This window comes from Phycodurus eques, chromosome 5, assembly GCF_024500275.1.
Source record: "Phycodurus eques isolate BA_2022a chromosome 5, UOR_Pequ_1.1, whole genome shotgun sequence".
Taxonomy (NCBI): Eukaryota; Metazoa; Chordata; class Actinopteri; order Syngnathiformes; family Syngnathidae; genus Phycodurus; species Phycodurus eques.
Window position 1 is genome coordinate 32,313,442 of NC_084529.1, and position 18,302 is coordinate 32,331,743.

General features: G+C 47.9%; 1 protein-coding gene across 2 annotated transcripts in view; it reads right to left on the bottom strand.

Moving 5' to 3' along the window:
* The window catches only part of gpia (glucose-6-phosphate isomerase a), a 16,359-nt gene extending 1,489 nt beyond the window's left edge, over positions 1–14,870 (bottom strand). Inside the window, exons 1-14 of one of the 2 annotated variants that reach the window (XM_061676396.1) lie at positions 14,620–14,870; positions 14,019–14,109; positions 10,424–10,492; positions 10,225–10,344; positions 10,051–10,134; positions 9,645–9,791; positions 8,257–8,328; positions 4,944–4,988; positions 4,771–4,824; positions 4,642–4,702; positions 4,525–4,568; positions 4,289–4,441; positions 4,094–4,223; positions 390–466 (exon numbers count right to left, since the gene is read on the bottom strand). In XM_061676396.1, the coding sequence (XP_061532380.1) occupies positions 390–466; positions 4,094–4,223; positions 4,289–4,441; positions 4,525–4,568; positions 4,642–4,702; positions 4,771–4,824; positions 4,944–4,988; positions 8,257–8,328; positions 9,645–9,791; positions 10,051–10,134; positions 10,225–10,344; positions 10,424–10,492; positions 14,019–14,109; positions 14,620–14,741 (1,269 nt within the window). In that variant the 5' untranslated portion in view covers positions 14,742–14,870. The other variant, XM_061676395.1, reaches the window with a different exon arrangement.
* Between the last annotated feature and the right edge of the window lie 3,432 nt (positions 14,871–18,302).

Below are 18,302 nucleotides of genomic sequence, written 5' to 3' on the forward strand. Positions count from 1 at the left end.
AAAACTGACTGACCGAATCAGATTTCCGCCCGGCAGCAGTGATGTATTAAATATTTTGTGATGAAATAATTGGTTGAATTGAATTAATTCTAAATAAAATCGAAATTTGAGAATCGATTATAATTTTAATGATAAACCTATTTTACATTAACATCGGAACCTTTTTTTGATTTTGACTTTTCCCAAGCGTCTCAAAAGTCTGCTGAACTTCCTTTGCTTTGTGCGACCTGAGCCGGTTTGAACTTTATTCACAATTGGTCCCCTGGCCTAACAAAGTGAAAGTCCGACAAAACTGATCTGATAACGTTCCGTTTGTTTTGCGTGCTCACCTCCAGTAGAACCACACACACACACACACACACACACAGCGTTGCCATAGTTGCACCGACCTTGTGATGCAGGTTGTTCCCGATGGGATTGTGAGTCTGAGCCGGGATGAGGAAGTCACATGGAATCATGCGGGTGCCTGCAAAGCACAACAACAAAAAGATTTTAATGGCATCGGCATTTGTTCTCGGACTTGTAGCTGCCATCGCCACTGTGTTGCTAGCTGCTTAGCGTGCTAACTTCAGGGAAGGCCAGTATAAAGCTGCGGACTTTTCGTCTGCCTTTTGTTTGAGCACTACAGAAGTGAAGAAACTCCACAAGAACAATCACGTATGTGCGTGCGTTTACGGAGCTGCTGGAAGTCTGCCTTACACACGAATGTTGAGTAAGCACACACAGGACCGTTGAAAAGTTTGGGGGTCACTTGGAAATGTCATTCTAAAAGAAAAGCAGCACTCAATTCACGATGAGACGCGAAGCGTGCAACCGGCCGCACCTCAGATTGCGCAATCCCTCACTAAAAGCAGGCATAGCAGAGCAAATGCACCATCTATTGGTGAAATGACACGACTACAACAGACGAGGCTACTGGCGAGCGCGTGATTGCGTCCCCACTGTTTTGAGACAATCTGCAGTCAGGCTAATTATTTAGTATTTTTGCTGTTAGATATTTCGGTTCACTGATGGCAGACAAAGCAGGCGAGGCAGGCAGGATTCTGCCTCAGGAAGATGGACTTGCCATTAGCCAAACAATTCTTCCATTTAAAGGAATTATTGTTTCAGTCTTATTTCATGCACTCAAAAACAAAAAACCCTTCATCCATAGTTAATCTAATGAAATGTATTATGTACAGTGAGGCAAAAAAGTATTTAGTCAGCCACCAATTGTGCAAGTTCTCCCACTTAAAAAAATGAGAGAGGCCTGTAATTTGCATCCTGGGTATACCTCACAAAACTTCTTTGGTCAATAACAAAAGTTCATCTCAATACTTTGTTCCATACCCTTTGCTGGCAATGACAGAGGTCAAACGTTTGCCGTCGGTCTTCGCAAAGGTTTTCACACACTCGCTGGTATTTTGGCCCATCGCTCCATGCAGATCTCCTCGAGAGCAGTGATGTTTTGGGGCTGTCGCTGGGCAACGCAGACTTTCAAATCCCTTCAAAGATTGTCTACGGGGTTGCGATCTGGAGACCGGCTAGGCCGCTGCAGGACTAGGCTTTACACGATCAGGATTTTTGGGGCCGATCACAGAGTTGAGAAAATACGATAACCGATCACGAGATGGAGCAATGTGTCTATTTAAATGACCTGTTCATTTACTGTACATAATTGTGTACTTCATTGCTCAAAAGGTTATATTTACAATAAATGGATCTTTGTTCATATATCTATGCCAGTGAGGCATAGTGACAGACGTCTTCTATTTGATGGCAGGAAGTCAATAAAGTCATTAATGTATGCCACTTTTTGTTTGTCGGTGTGCCGTGAGATTTTTCAATTGCAAAATATGTTCCTTGGCTCCATAAAGGTTGGAAATCGCTGCGCTAGTCAGATCGTGGATTCTAATCAGTCAGGTCAAACCGACATTACAACAGGACACAAATAATGGGCGCTAACTAATTGTAATGAAATGACTTCACCCACACAGAAACGAGAGCGTGATTCGACAGAACGGCAGCATGTTTACGCACAACCGTTCGCGGTACCACTGGCTCGCTAGGCCACATAACGTATTTTGTTGCCTGCTCGCGAGCCGTATCTTATTCAAAGTACGGGAGCATACCTCAAGCGAGCCTTAAACGAACGTCGGCTCCTGAACACCGGTGTTTTTCCCCATTTTGTCCTGATAATACCGTCGGCGCGATCCACTCTTGTCGTCGTCGACACTGTAACGAGTGTATCCGAAAAGACACGCGAGAAGGCTAAAAATAAACTCGCTTTTGGATTCAAATATATTGTGCACGATGGCGACGCGGAGTAAATGTCTTTGGCGGAGCCGATCCGGCGAATGACGACATAAAAGCAGTTCTGTATAAAATGCTAAATATCAGCCGATACCGATCTGATCGGTGTAAAGTCTATCCGGGACCTTGAAATGCTCCCTACGAAGCCACTCCTTCGTTGCCCGGGCGGTGCGTTTGGGATCATCGTCGTGCTGAAAGACCCAGCCGCGTTTCATCTTCGATGCCCTTCCTTGCTGACGGAAGGAGGTTTTCACTCAAAATCTCACCGTACACGGCCCCTTTCATTCTTTCCTTTACGCGGATCAGTCGTTCTGGTCCCTTGACAGAAAAACAGCCCCAAAGCATGATGTTTCCACCCCCATGCTTCACAGTAGGCATGGTGTTCTTTGGATGCAACGCAGCATTCTTTCTCTTCCAAACACGACAAGTTGAGTTTTGACCAAAAAGTTCGATTTTGGTTTCATCTGACCATATGACAGTTCTCCCGATCCTCTTCTGGATCACCCAAATGCTCTCTAGCAAACTTCAGACGGGCCTGGACATGTACTGGCTTAAGCAGGGGGACACGCCTGCCACTGCAGGATTTGAGTCCCCGCATGGCGGTGTAGTGTGTTACTGATGGGAGGGGAGCCTTTGTTACTTTGGTCCCAGCTCTCTGCAGGTCATTCAATCGGCCCCCCCGTGTGGTTCTGAGATTTTGCTCGCCATTTTGACCCCACGGGGTGAGATCTCGCGCGGAGCCCCGGATCGACGGAGATTATCAGCGGTCTTGTATGTCTTCCGTTTTCTAACGATTGCTCCCACAGTTGATTTCTTCACACCGAGCTGCTTACCCATTGCAGATTCAGTCTTCCCAGCCTGGTGCAGGTCTACCATTTTGTTTGTGGGTGTCCTTTGACAGCTCGTTGGTCTTGGCCATGGTGGAGTTATAGTGGAGTGTGACTGTTTGAGATTGCGGACAGGTGTCTTTTATACTGAGAACGAGTTCCAACAGGTGCCATTAGTACAGGTAACGAGCGGAGGACAGAGGAGCCGCTTAAAGACGAAGTTACAGGTCTGTGTGAGAGCCAGAAATCTTGCTTGTTTGGAGGTGACCAAATACTTATTTTCCACCATAATTTGCTAATACATTTTTTAAAAATCAGACTGATTTTCTGGATTATTTTTTTTTTTCTTCTCATTTTGTCTGTCATAGGTGAGGTATACCGATGATGGAAATTCCAGGCCTCTCTCATCCTTTTAAGTGGGAGAACTTGCACAATTGGTGGCTGACTAAATACTTTTTTTCCCCCCCACTGTAAATAAGTGACTATCGCATTGTACAGTTTGTTGAATATGTACTTGTATTTGCCTTTACTTTGCTTCATTTTACCCTGCTGTCAGGTTGGCATTGCGAAAGAATCTGCTCTCAGTTGCCTTAAGCGGACAAAGGTTCAATCGTAAAAAAAAAAATTCTGATTCAGGAAGACTAAACAAACCCAGTGGTGAGAAAGATTAAGCGGCAGCTGCAGTCCGCACCGTGTAAAATTTGGATCCAAATGAAAGCCAAACACGGACGCTATAACCGAGCCTAAACACTTCTCCAAACTGGATGAGCAATCGGAACAGGAGCGACACTGGAGACGGAAGGCCTGCTTCAAACATCAGGTCAGAAAAACACAAGTTTGCGCCTTTTCAGTGCCAGGCTGCTAACTTAATGGCGAATTTGTAAAAGTGACTGGAGGGTCGGCGCCCCGGCAGCCGTGAGGCTCGCAGCTGAGATCTGCATCTGCATTTGCGTGTACGCGTGCGCGGTTGCCACCTTGGTGAATGAGCTGGTAGAAGGCGTGCTGTCCGTTGGTTCCCGGTTCTCCCCACACGATGGGCCCGGTGTGGTAGTTGACCCGGCTCCCTTCTTTGGTGATGTACTTCCCGTTGGACTCCATGTCCCCCTGCGGACCCGCCGGGACTCTTAGTGACACGCGCACGCGGACGTGTGTACGCGCTACACGCATACCTGCTGGAAGTAGGCGGCAAAGCGGTGCATGTACTGGTCGTAGGGCAGCATGGCGTGCGTCTCGGCCTGGAAGAAGTTGACGTACCAAACGCCCAACAGCGCTAGCACCACCGGTAGGTTCCCATCCAGCGGGGCACTCGCAAAGTGATTGTCCTGAAACGCCACGTGCGACCCCGTCCCTCGCATCAATACACGGCGAGACCGCAAACCGGACGGATTATTAGGGTTAGCTTTACCATCCAGTGAGCGCCGCTCAGAAGTCGCTCGAAGCCATCGAAGCCTGAAAAACGTCGAATCGTGAGAAAACGGTCCCGAGAAAAGCCGGCCGATAAAGCGACGGACGGAACGTGTACCGATGTGCAGGGCGACGGAAAGACCAATGGCGGACCACAGCGAGTAACGACCTCCGACCCACTGCGGACGACATCGCCACAAGTCAAACATCGTCATGCGCGCACACGCAAAGTCGAACATGTACGTACGTCCCAGAACTCAAACATGTTGGCCGTGTCGATTCCAAATTCTTTGACTTTCACCTGAACGCCACGCACGGAGAGAGAGAGAGAGATGAGCTTCAAAAATATAAACCATAGTGAAATAGGAGTGATTTGATTGGTTCTGAAAGGAGCTTCAATGATGACATCATCAAACTTACTGCGTTGGTGGAGAGAGCCACAAAGTGTTTGGCAACAGCACTTTTCTGAGAAACAACATGGAAAATATTATAAGAGGCGCAACAACCCATCGACGAATCGCCAGTTAATCAATTATTGGATTAATTGACATTTGAATCATTGATGAATTGTTTCGACCGTTTATTGTCCAAATCCTCACAATTTCAGCCTGTCGTCAGTAAATCTTCTCCACCGTCTGTCTTCCGCCACGAAAGCAGACGGATTATCTTTGTTTTTTCAACGTAAGACATTTGCAAACATCTGCTTTTACTTTGACATTTTGCTCATTTTCTGACGGATGCTACAAATCAAATTGGAACTGAATCATCATCAATTTATGGGAAAAATAATAGTCAGTTGAATCCATTTGGAAAATAATGTTTCTTTGCAGTTGTAGAATGAATAGCGCGTCGTTGAACGTGAGGCAGCCGCCGAAGCGGACGTCAAACTGGTAGGCCTTCGTTCGCGTGAATCGGTAGCCAAGAGGTCGCTCTCACTTTTCAAAAAGCTCAGCGAGTACAATGTCACTCCCTCTCGTGTCATATTGCGCAATTGTTTTGTTTCACAAAACCAAATAGACAACAATAATTGGTTGATAAACAGTAATCCGACAAATTGTTTTTTGCAACAAACTAACGCAAAATACATTTTTATCAAATTAGTCAATTATTCGATCAACAGAATCATCGCTTCTAAAAATCTTCGACAGTGAAGCTACTCAAGCTATGTTCTGAAGTTACGAAGCTACGCATGAGCAGAGGCGGGGCGAGCAGCCAAATATTGAGAGAACTCTTACTTTCGAACAATATGACTCAAGTAAAACTAAAAAGTAGTCCTCCAAATAATTACTTGAGGAAGAAAGTACTGAGTAACTTCTGATGTATTTGAGGAACTTTAAATCAAAGCATGATCGTCAAATAAAATAAAAAGGATGAAATAAAGTATGAATGTGCAAATTCAATATCACTTCATCACTTCATCCATCCATTTTCCGCACCGCTTCTCCTCGCGGGCGTGCCGGTGCCTATCCCGGCGATCTTCGGGCGAGAGGCGGGGTACGCCCCGAACCGGTCGCCGGCGCATCGCAGGGCACATACAAACAAACAACCATTCGCACTCACAGTCACGCCTACGGGCCATTTCGAGTCACCAATTCATGCGTGTTTTTGGGATGCGGGAGGAAGAAAAGCCACGCAGGCACGGGGAGAACGTGCAAACTCCGCACAGGCGAGGCCGGATTTGAACCCGCAACCTGAGAACTGCGAGGCGGAAGTGCTAACCGGTCCGACACCGTGCCGCCCCAATCGAAAACATAATAAATCTCATTTTTAGAAAGTCTCTGTAAAATAACAACATATAACAACAACAATTCAGCTCCAGGAAATGGTCTTTCACTATCTTGCTTCTGATTGGCAAACAGCACAAAAACACAAACTAGGCTGGAGTGGAAATAAAAAGTCCACACATCCCTGTTCAAATGCCAGGTTTTTGTGTTGTAAAGAATTTGGAGTCATTTGAAAACTTTTTCCACCATGAATGTCATCTAGAATTGGTACAACTCAAGTGATGTCTTTTTAAGAGGGGAGGTGAAAATAAACAACGGAAAAATGTGATTGACTTGGACTTGACGTTTAACTTGCTGCCTTCTTGGCACCGGTGCAAAAGAGATGCTCCGTGTGAACTGGTCTTTCAATCAAGTTGAAATAAAACTGGTCGCACAAGGATGTACTGCACTTAACTGGCACGTGGCTGTGTTCATTCCGACGCTTGGTTCAACGGGAGGCCACACACACCTGCCACCATTTCCATTGTTGAGGTGGAAAAAAACAACAACAATGCATGCGCACGGCCTTACAGAAACCTTTTTTTGGAAAAAAAAAATGCAGCTGAACCTGCCCTGTTCAGCTGCATGGCCTTGCAGAATGGTGGATCTGTATGCCTTTGTGCTGGAAAAGTTTGTAAAACTCCCTCGGCTTATTTGAATTATTCTGATGTTTATTTGCAAAATGCAGCCGGACAGAAAAGGGCTTTAGGGGACGGACAGGGGGACAGAGCGGACGAGGGGTGAACCCTAACCGCAGCAGAACAATAGTGGGACGGTCTAGATATTTGAACACAAACGGGCAACATTACAAGAGTGATTTGTAGATTGGAGGGCGGGGGCGGGGACACACCCGGTGAGCACATGCAATAACGAACCAAGAGAACTCATTCAAGTCTTTGGTGTATCACTTGAAACCGCATCCGCTCCTTGGAGTCTCGGCGCCCTTTGCACGACGGTCATTGCGCCGGACTATTGCAATATTAGTCACTCGAACTGCTCGAGGACTCTGCATCTTTTTGCACAATTGTTTTTTGTCAATGTCTTTACGTCTCCAAAGCGTTCTCTGTCAATCGACTGTCTTGTCGTACTAGAGCGGCTCCGACGACCGGAGACAAATTCCTCGTGTGTTTTTTGGACATACTTGGCAAATAAAGAGGATTCTGATTCTGATTCTGATTCTGAATGAACACCATATCACATGCATGCGAGTCAGCCGATGTACAGAGTTGCTGAGCCGGCACATCGAGGAAGGAAATATTCAAGACAAAAACTACGCTGCTTGTTTTTCGTAGTTTGTAACATAAACACGAGTCACGCGCGGCTGTCGCGACTCTTTGATTGGCCTGCGAAGCCCAATAGAAGACTGTGTGCGGACCTGTGACTTTCTTGTGTGGTTCGATTGGTGAACTTCAGTCAAACTTCACTGCGGTATTCACGGTGGATCGGAGCAACGGCGCCAGATTCGGAAGTCGAAAACAAAGGCGTAAAAATAGATCGCGCGTGCAACATTTGATAAATGAAAGTAGCGGACAGCATGTAGAGCACGATAATGAAGTACAAGTACCGTTTCTTCTTCACATAAATACGAGAGTAAAAGCAAAAAGTAGGCTTCGTTAAACCTACTCCGACTGGTACAATGTATCCAAAATGTTACTCGAGTAAATGTAGCCCGTTCCTGCCCACCTCTGCTCATCAGCCCGTCTGTGGCGTTTACCACGATGTGTTAGGGTTCCGCTAGCGGACCTGAAGGAAAAGTTTTGCGCTAAGCTTTAAATATACAAGGTGTAATTCTCTTTGTTTTTTGCTTAATGTGAAAGTCAACTTCAGCTGGGAGAGGCAAGAAACAGCTTCAAGGCTCTTTTGGAACAATTGTAGACAATTCGCCAATTCGACTCTCGTCGTCGAGTCGGCTCGCATCTCAAGGCGGCGATCGCGTAACATTGCGTGTTCACACGTTGGCGTGTGCTTACGTCATTGGCGGCGCGTAGGAACCAGGCCCTGGCAGACTCCGCGTTGGTGATGGTCTCCTGGGTGGTGAACGTCTGCACACACAAAAAGTCATCATGGCCGTGACGTCATCCCCGTGGCCAGTGTTCGTCCGTCCTTCCTGATAAAAGTTCAAGTGAACGCGTGTGTGAATGGTGTTAACGGTTTAGTTTTGTTGGTCATACCATAGAATAATTCATTTCTCGTGTTTAGTGAATAAGGCTGAAGACAAACTTGCCCCCGAAAAATCTGTTTTAAAAACACACCTCGCAATTACAGTATTTTCCCAAATTGCTCAGCCCTAGTCCTGATTGATGCTTATCAGCTTCCCAGTGACTGGCTACGTGTGGCTAAAGGTTTAGCCACATCAACACACATGATGTTGTGGCTAACTACACACAAGTCAAGCTAGGAGACCTTTATACTGTTTAGCCACCTTGGCTTATGCCTGGCTCAGACTACAAGACAGATCTTGCCGTATCTCGGTCAGGCAGTGGCAACACTACACGACATGTATTCCGATACCACCGCATCTCGTCTTTTAAGATCACTAGGCTTTATCTTGCCACTGTCGAGAGAGGCGGAACCGGAAAACGTGTTCCCGGTCAAGGCGACACGATACACCCGTTACGATCACAACGATGGATTGCGCCAATGTATTGTGTGGGAGACAAAAAGGAACAAAATGAGTAAAAACGTGTGGTGGTTGTCACCGATGCTCGGGAGAGGGTGTTCATTCAGGGGTCGCTTGAGCTATGTTCACGTACTTTGAAGACGGTATGGCTCACAAGCAGGCGACGCGACGTTAGGTAGCCTAGCAAGCTATTGCTAGCACCGACGGTTGTACGTAAACACGCTGGCGTTCGAATCGAGCGCTAAAGCTTCGGTAAACATTGGTTTGGCCGTCTTGATAACAGTGACCAAGTATGCTGAAAACGGCAAGCGCGGGAGGCGACGCGCCCGCCGTCATAATACGCAATCCTATCGATCGACGTCGAGGTACGCTGTCGCAGAGCGGTTGTTGGTACGTCACACGACATGAAAGATATATTTATAAAAACAAAAAAAACAAAAAAAAAACACATGCTAGACTTTTCATTTTGCCGTCGCAGGGCTACCGTACGGCCAAATCGTTGGTCGGGGATTATGTCACACTACATACAAGATGATTTGTCGTTTGTCTGGCGCAATCTGGGAACTCGCCCGCGATAGGTAATCAGGGCAATATCGGGGCTAAAATCCTGTAGTCTGATCTAAGCATAAGAGGTTTCATGACCCAGCGCCAACACTGACGACAATATCAGCATGACATCATCGCCATGACATCGTCAGCATGGCCCGTCCCATCAAAGTGAAATCAAAGCCGCTTGACCTTGGAGGCGACGATGAAGAGCGTGCGCTCTGGGTCCAGCCGAGCAAGAGTTTTAGCGAGATGCGTCCCGTCGATGTTGGAAACGAAGCAGACGTTTGGACCGCCCGCAGAGTAACTCTTCAATGCCTCCGTCACCATCAGGGGTCCCTGAACGAAACACCACGAGTGAAAACTCGCAACAGAATACACTTACAAGATCAAATGGATAAAACAAACTTTCAAAATAAAACATCCAATCACGTAACCTTCAAAATAAAACAATACCCAATGAGAGCCATCCTAAAACCCAAGTACATCACAACGACCTTCTCTTAAATCAACCATTTTCCTTTTCACTTCATTTCGAAGTTACATCAAAGGAAATCGCGGTCTCGCCACGCGGCGTGACAGAAAGTCGTCGACTCACCAGGTCGGACCCTCCGATGCCGATGTTGACCACGTCTGTGATGGGTTTGCCCGTGAAGCCTTTCCACTCACCGCTGCGGACTTTCTGTCAACAGCATAACGCACGCGCGCGCACGCGCGCACACACGCACGTCAACACCATCTGACCCACATAAACATACACGTACACACAGACCTGTGAGAAGACTTTCATCTTGTCCAGCACGCGGTTGACTTCGGGCATGACGTCTTTGCCGTCCACCAGGATAGGAACGTTGGAACGATTTCGCAACGCCACGTGCAGCACGGCGCGACCCTAAACACACACGCGGGAAATGAGCACCGCCTAGAGGTGTGGAAGTGCTCGCACGTGAAGGTCGAGTGATGGCACGCACCTCGGTGAAGTTGATCTTGTCTCCTTTGAACATGCTCTCGCGGGCCTGCTTCACCCCTCGGGACTCAGCCTGTCACAGGTCAGAATCGAGCACGAATTTATTGTGCTCTCCCCCCGGAAATTTTGAAATATAGTGATCAGTGAACCCCCGCACATTTGCAGATTGTTTTGGGAACCTATTCTCCCTCATTCGCTGAAAAAAACACCAATTGGCTGTTTTGGTGCTCAGGCCAAAGCAATAGACTCTACAATTTTAGCACCATCTTGGTGCCAAGGAACTATGTTGAAATGAATTGAGATTTGTTTAGGTTCAAAGTGTGCTGTGCCGCTATCTTGAGGCATCTTGGTACCGAGGAGCTTTGCTGAAGTGAGTTGAGGAGCTTCATTTAGACAAAGACGGGGCTTCGCTGCCAATTTATCACATCTTGGGGTCAAGAAACTACTACCCCAATTCCAATGAAGTTGGGACGTTGTGTTCAACATAAATAAAAACTGAATACAATGATTTGCAAATCATGTTCGACCTATATTTAGTTGAATACACTACAAAGATATTGAATGTTCAAACTGATCAACTTGATTGTTTTTAGCAAATAATCATCAACTTAGAATTGTATGGCTGCAACACGTTCCAAGAAAGCTGGGACAGGGTCACGTTGACCACGGTGTTACATCACCTTTTCAATAAACGTCTGGGAACTGAGGACACTCATTGTTGAAGCTTTGTAGGTGGAATTCTTTCTCGTTCTTGCTCGATGTACAGCTTCAGCCGTTCAACAGTCCGGGGTCTCCGTTGTCGTATTTTTCGCTTCATAATGCGCCGCGCATTGTCAACGGGAGACAGGTCTGGACTGCAGACAGGCCAGTCTAGTACCGCACTCGTTTACGACGAAGCCACGCTGTTGTAACACGTGCAGAACGTGGTTTGGCATTGTCTTTCTGAAATAAGCAGGGGCGCCCATGAAAAAGACGTTGCTTGGATGGCAGCATATGTTTCTCCAAAACCTGTATGTACCTTTCAGCATTAATGGTGCCTTCACAGATGTGTAAGTTATGCATGCCATTGGCACTAACACAGCCCCATACCATCACAGATGCTGGCTTTTGATCTTTGTGCCCATAACAGTCCGGATGGTTCTTTCCCTCTTTGGCCCGGAGGACACAACGTCCACAATTTCCCCCCAAAAAACTTGAAATGTGGACTCGTCGGACCACAGAGCAGTTTTCCACTTTGCATCGGTCCATCTTAGATGAGCTCGGGGCCCAGAGAAGCCGGCGGCGTTTCTGGGTGTTGTTGATAAATGGCTTTTGCTTTGCATAGTAGAGTTTCAAGTTGCACTTACGGATGTAGCGCCGAATTGTATTTACTGACATTGGTTTTCTGAAGTGTTCCTGGGCCCACGTGGTGATATCCTTTACACATTGATGTCAGTTTTTGGTGTAGTGCCGCCTCAGGGATCGAAGGTCACGGGCATTCAACGTCGGTTTTCGGCCTCGCCGCTTACACGCAGTGATTTCTCCAGATTCTCTGAACCTTTTGATGATATTACGGTCCGTAGATGATGAAATCCCTAAATTCCTTGCAATTGTACGTTGAGGAACATTGTCCTTAAACTGTTGGACTATTTTCTCACGCACTTGTTCCCAAAGAGGTGAACCTCGCCCCCCCCCATCTTTGCTTGTGAATGACTGAGCAATTCAGGGACGCTCCTTTTCTACCCAATGGTGGCACCCGCCTGTTCACCTGTGGGTTGTTCCAAACAGGTGTTTGATGAGCATTCCTCAACTTTCTCAACCTGTCCCAACTTTTTTGCTTGCAGCCATCAAATTCCAAGTTAATGATTATTTGCTAAAAACAATCAAGTTGATCAGTTTGAACATGAAATATCTTGTCTTTGTAGTGTATTCAATGAAATATAGGTTGAACATGATTTGCAAATCATTGTATTGTTTTTATTTATGTTTAACACAACGTCCCAACTTCATTGGCATTGGGGTTGCATGTTGAAGTGAGTTGAGTTTCATTTGAACAATAAATAGCAGGCCTTTACTGCCAATTTGTCACAAGTTGGTTACAAGGAACTACAAGTACAACAACTAATCAATTCATTGACAACTATTTTGATAATCGATTTGAGTCATTGTTTAACTTAAAATTGTCCAAATCCTTGGAATTTGAGCCTCTCAAAACTAAATAGAATGATTATTTTTTGCATTTCATCAAAACAAGATATTTGCAAATATCTGCTTTAGTTTTGGAAAATAATGATGAACAATTTTGCCCTCTCTCTGACAGATCTTATGGTGGATCATTCACAAGCAGTAACTCAATCAGAATCTGTTTGTGCATTTCAGCAAAGATTGAAAACAATAATGTTTTTTAATCAAGGGATACAAAGTCAAAAATAAATCAAAAATAACCAACAGAACAATCGATTATTATTATTTAAAAAAAAAAAAAAAGTTCGTTGCATCCCTACAAGGAACTATGTTGAAGTGAGCTGTGGAGTTTCCTTAAGATTTCATTTGAAGGTGGCCTCTTTTTGCCAAACTTTCTTGCTGCTGATCGCTGCCGCTTTTGAGATGTTAGCTGCATATTGGGTTGGATTTCAAGTGTTTTCATTGTCCTGACCTTAAGTGGCCCGAGAGGCAATTTCCCGATTATTTTTAGGGGTGGCGTGAATTCCGTCTATCGGCAGAAGGGCTCGGTACCAAACGCTGTACCGATGCCAACTCTGATCAATTGCGACTTTCCAGTGGTTTGCTGCAAATGGAGATTGTTGCTGCGAGGGCGGAGAGCCTGAAAGCGTTTGATTTAGATTTGTGCAAGACGTGAAAAATTCACAATCTGTGACGAATGGCGAGATTGCGCGCGTGCCGTGCGCCCGCTTTGCCACCTTCCTGAACGACGGATTTCAACTTTCACCGATGTTTGACTTGTGTCGGGTAGCGGAGGCCAAAGCGGATTCTGAACTGCATCTAATCAGAATCCAGCTGCCAATGACATCTTTTAACAATGTTTTCATCCTTTTTACTTCGTAGTTCAACTTTGACTCAAATTCTCAACTCATACCAAACGAGTCAACGTATACATTGCGACACCTGCTTTCCTAGTCAAATCTAATCTAATGATGTGAGGACACACGAGCAGGAAGTTGGGCAGCTGCCACATTCTTGCGCCGACACCTTGTTCTGCCGAGTTGCGACATTCCCTCGCCGCCTCAAACCTTTCACAAGTCTCGCCAACTTCCTGTTCCTACACGTTGAAAAGGCCAGCAACGCAACCAGCAACTTATTACAATGCAAAATGTTTGTTATATAGTTTTCAATCACTAAATATACGCGTCACATGTGGACTGACAAAAATATTCTCGGACTTCTCCTCATTCGGCGGGTGAGCTGGAGTGGCTAGCCAATCGTGGGGCACGTAATAACAACAAACTGTTACCCGCCTAAGCACAATTTGGTGGTATTCAGTGACGGTAACAGGCAAACATTGAGATGTGGGAGGAAAGAAACCAAGCGAGCTAATCTTAAAAAAAAACAACAACAAAAAACAAAAAACATTGAGATGATTGGAGGAGAGGTTTGGTTACCATGGCAATAAGCATGGCCATGACTTCCTGGGTGATGAGGTTCTTGGAGTAGTCCAGCAGAAGGTCGCCGTCGTCCGTCGCCACCTTCACACTAAAATCCACACACACACACACACACACACACACGATCTTGCATGAATTTGGGCATTTACTAATGTTCCATTTGAGCTGCTGCCGAAGTGGACTAGCACGTCCATCGATGACGTCACGCTGACCCGATTTGAACGGTTACGTAAATGCGGTGGGTGAGGAGGGGTCGGGGTGCACGTCTCCCCACTCGTGACGTCATCGTGCCAAAGCTGCTACCGGTCGTCTAAAAACATTGAATGGTGGTTACTGTCATTCTTCTTCTTTTTTGTGATGCCTGTGGAGAAGACAAACGATGGTGTCCGATAATGCACGCCGCAGCTTACATTAGCTTGAGCTTCAATTCAGCCGACAAAAGACATTGTGAAACGCGGCAAACGCGTCGACAGATGAGTTGAGGGCGAAATACGACGCGAGGCGGCGATGACCTTGTGGCGAAAAGACGACACGAGACAAGCGAGTGTCCACCTGCGGACATGTTCGCCATTCGAGTTGTGGCTCAGGTCTCGCCCACCTGAAGTGACGGAAGCGCTCCGGCTCGGCGGCGAACATGTCCCTCATCTTCAGGCTTCCGCCATGGGCTCGGTACCACTGCGCGAGCTGCTGGTAGTTGGGGTCGCTGCTCAGGAGAGACATGACGGTCGACAAGAACAACAAGAAGAAGAACAAGAACGCCGCTTGCTTCTCGTTTGAGCTGCTCGACTGCGCGCAGACGCAAATGAAAACGAGCAAACGGGAAGAGGGCGAGGACTTGACCGCCTCGAGAGTGACGGCCCAACCCAACGCCGCCCCCTTGCGTCCTGGCCAATGAGCAGTCCAGCAACCTCCGACCCCGTCGCGTCCTGGCCAATGAGCAGTCCAGACACTCCCGACCCCGTCGCGTCCTGGCCAATGAGCAGCGGAGAAAACAAAGGGGGAGGTGCATTTTATTTTTAATTGACACGACGCATTTTCAGGAACTGTTGACACAGTTTCGAGAAAACGTCAAAATGTTGAAATTGAAAATACAATTACAATGTGTAAAAAGTCAAATGTTACAAGGTGCCACGCTTTTTATATTCTTATGTCTTCTTGTCCTTTGGGCTTGACCCGTTAGGGGTGGCCACAGCCTCCTCCTCCTCTTCCATGTGAGCCTATCTCCTGCATCCTCCTCTCGAACCCCAACGGCCCTCCTGTCTTCCCTCACGACATCCATCAACCTTCTCTTTGGTCTTCCTCTCGCTCTCTTGCCTGGCAGCTCCATCCTCCTCATCCTTCTCCCAATATACTCACACTCTCTCCTCTGGACGTGTCCGAACCATCCAAGTCTGCTCTCTCGAACTGTGTCTCCAAAACACCGAACCTCGGCTGTGAGCTGATGAGCTCGTTTCTCATCCTGTCCGACCTGCTCACTCCTCGAGAGAACCTCAACAACTTCATTGGCTCTGCTTCCTGTTGTCTCTTCAGTGTCGCACCGGCGCAGCAGGGAGGAGACGCCTTTGTTGGTGAGGCTCTGTGTACTGGCTGGTGGTGGAAGTTAATTCATGTAGCGTTCCGGTGCAAAACTAGGTATCTTTTGTCTCCGCTTTGATGCTCTGGGCGCATCAGCAGGACGTAACGTGATGTGACGTGCTGATTGGTCGACAGGGACAGAGGAGCTTGAGCTTCCCGTGAGATGCCCAATGTGCGAAACGCTACCAATGCTCCATGCTACGCTATGAGTTCGGAAAGTTTCAAGCTGGTCTGTGAGACCCTGTTACCATAACAACACAAGTAAATAACAGTCGCGGCACGCTACATTCACCTTTTTTTTCTGGGATTTCATATCAGCAGACTGTTGAGAGGACAACGAGTGACGCGAGCTCGCTAAATGTTTGACATCACTTGCGCAATGTCAACACTTTGACACTCAAATAAACTCCCAGATTTGCAACCACCGTGCAATTTCATTTCCTATTCACAATAATTATTACTAGTAATGTTTCTTGGGTCATCCATCTTTGCCAGTGACGTATAGTGACAGGTTATAGTGACACTTACATGTTCCTCCACTAGATGGCAGGAGAATACATCCATCCATTTTCTGTACCGCTCCTCACGCGGGTCGCGGGCGTGCTGGAGCCTATCCCAGCTTTCTTCGGGCGAGAGGCGGGATACACCCTGAACTGGTCGCAAGCCAATCGCAGGGCACATACAAACAAACCATTCACACCGACAGGCAATTTAGTCTTTAAATCGACCTACGATGCGTGTTTTTGGGATGTAGGACGAAACCAGAGTACCCGGAGAAAAGCCACGCAGACACGGGGAGAACATGCAAACTCCACACAGGCCGGGCGGGGATTTGAACCCCGGTCGTCAGAACGGTAAGGCAGATGCGCTAACCAGTCGTCCACCGTGACGCCGCAGTCGGTTTCAACAGTCGGACATTCAATAGTTTTCACGAGGTTCAATTAAGTTTCCCGCAAAATGATGTTCTAGTGCATTTTTCTCGCAAACGTTTTGTGAGGAGTGTTTTTCCATGAGGAAATTCTCATGGCACATCATCGCTCAACTGAAATGATGATCTGACCAAGTTACTCCCGATTGGATTTCCTTAGTATGAAATGCGGATGTATGGGTTTGTTCGATGATCGACTTTGCGGCCGTGTCATCGGACTTGCGGCCGCATGTCTCGGGCACTCGGGTTAAGAGAGGGGCGGACCTGTCAACCGATCACCACCTGGTGGTGAGTCGGCGCCGACGGTGGGGGAAGGTGCGCTCCGACGTGGCGGGCCCAAACGTATCGTGAGGGTCTGCTGGGAACGTCTGGCGGAATCCCCCGTCAGAAGGAGTTTCAACTCAGACCTCCGACAGAACTTTGCTCGTGTTCCGGGGGAGGCGGATGACATAGATTCCGAGCGGACCGTGTCCCGCGCCTCCGTCGCCGAGGCGGCCGACCGGAGCTGTGGCCGTAAGGTGGTCGGTGCCTGTCGTGGCGGCAAACCCCGAACCCGTCGATGGACACCGACGGTGAGGGATGCCGTCAAGCTGAAGAAGGAGTCCTGTCGGGCCTTTTTGGCCTGTGGGACTCCTGAGGCAGCTGATGGGTCTGCCTGGCCCAGCGGAATGCAGCTTTGGTGGTCGCTGAAGCCAAAACTCGGGCACGGAAGGAGTTCGGTGAGGCCACGGAGAAAGACTTCCGGACGGCTTCGAGGAAATTCTGGTCCACCATCCGACGTCTCAGGACGCGGAAGCAGTGCACCACCAACACTGTGTGTAGTGGGGATGGGGCGCTGCTGACCTCGACTCGGGACGTTGTGAGTCAGTTGGGAGAATACTTCGAAGAGCTCCTCAATTCCACCGACACGCCTTCCCTTGAGGAACCAGAGTCTGGGTTCTCTGAGGCGGGTTCTCCTATCTCTGGGGTTGAGGTCAACCGAGGTGGTTAAAAAGCTCCTCGGTGGCAAGGCCCCCGGGGGTGGATGAGATTAGCCCGGCGTTCCTCAAGGCTCTGGATGTTGTGGGGCTGTCCTGTTTGACACGCCTCTGCAACATCGCGTGGACGTCGGGGACAGGGCCTCTGGATTGGCAGACTGGGGTGGTGGTCCCCCTTTTTAAGAAGGGGGAACAGAGGGTGTGTTCCAACTACAAGGCAATCAGACTCCTCAGCCTCCCTGGTAAGGTCTATTCAGTGATGCTGGAGAGGAGGGTCCGTTGAGAAGTCAAATCTCAGATTCAGGAGGAGCAGTGTGGTTTTCGTTCTGGCCGTGGAACAGCGGACCAGCTCTACACCCTCGGCAGGGTCCTCGAGGGTGTGTCGGAGTTCGCCCGACCAGTCTACATGTGTTTCGTGGACTTGGAGAAGGCGTTCGACCATGTCCCTCGGGGGGTCCTGTGGGGGGTACTTCGGGAGTATGGAGAACCCCGATACGGGCTGTTCGGTCCCTGTACGACCGGAGTCAGAGTTTGGTCCGCATATCCGGCAGTAAGTCGGACTCGTTTCCGGTGAGGGTTGGACTCTGCCAAGGCTGCCCTTTGTCACCGATTGTGTTCATAACTTTTATGGACAGAATTTCTAGGCGCAGCTGAGGCGTAGAGGGGGTCCGGTTTAGTGGCCTCAGTAATGCATTTCTGCTTTTTGCAGATGTGGTTCTGTTGGCTTCATCAAGTTGGCATCACCAATTCTCACTTGAGTGGTTCACAGCAGTGTGTGAAGCGGCTGGGATGAGTATCAGC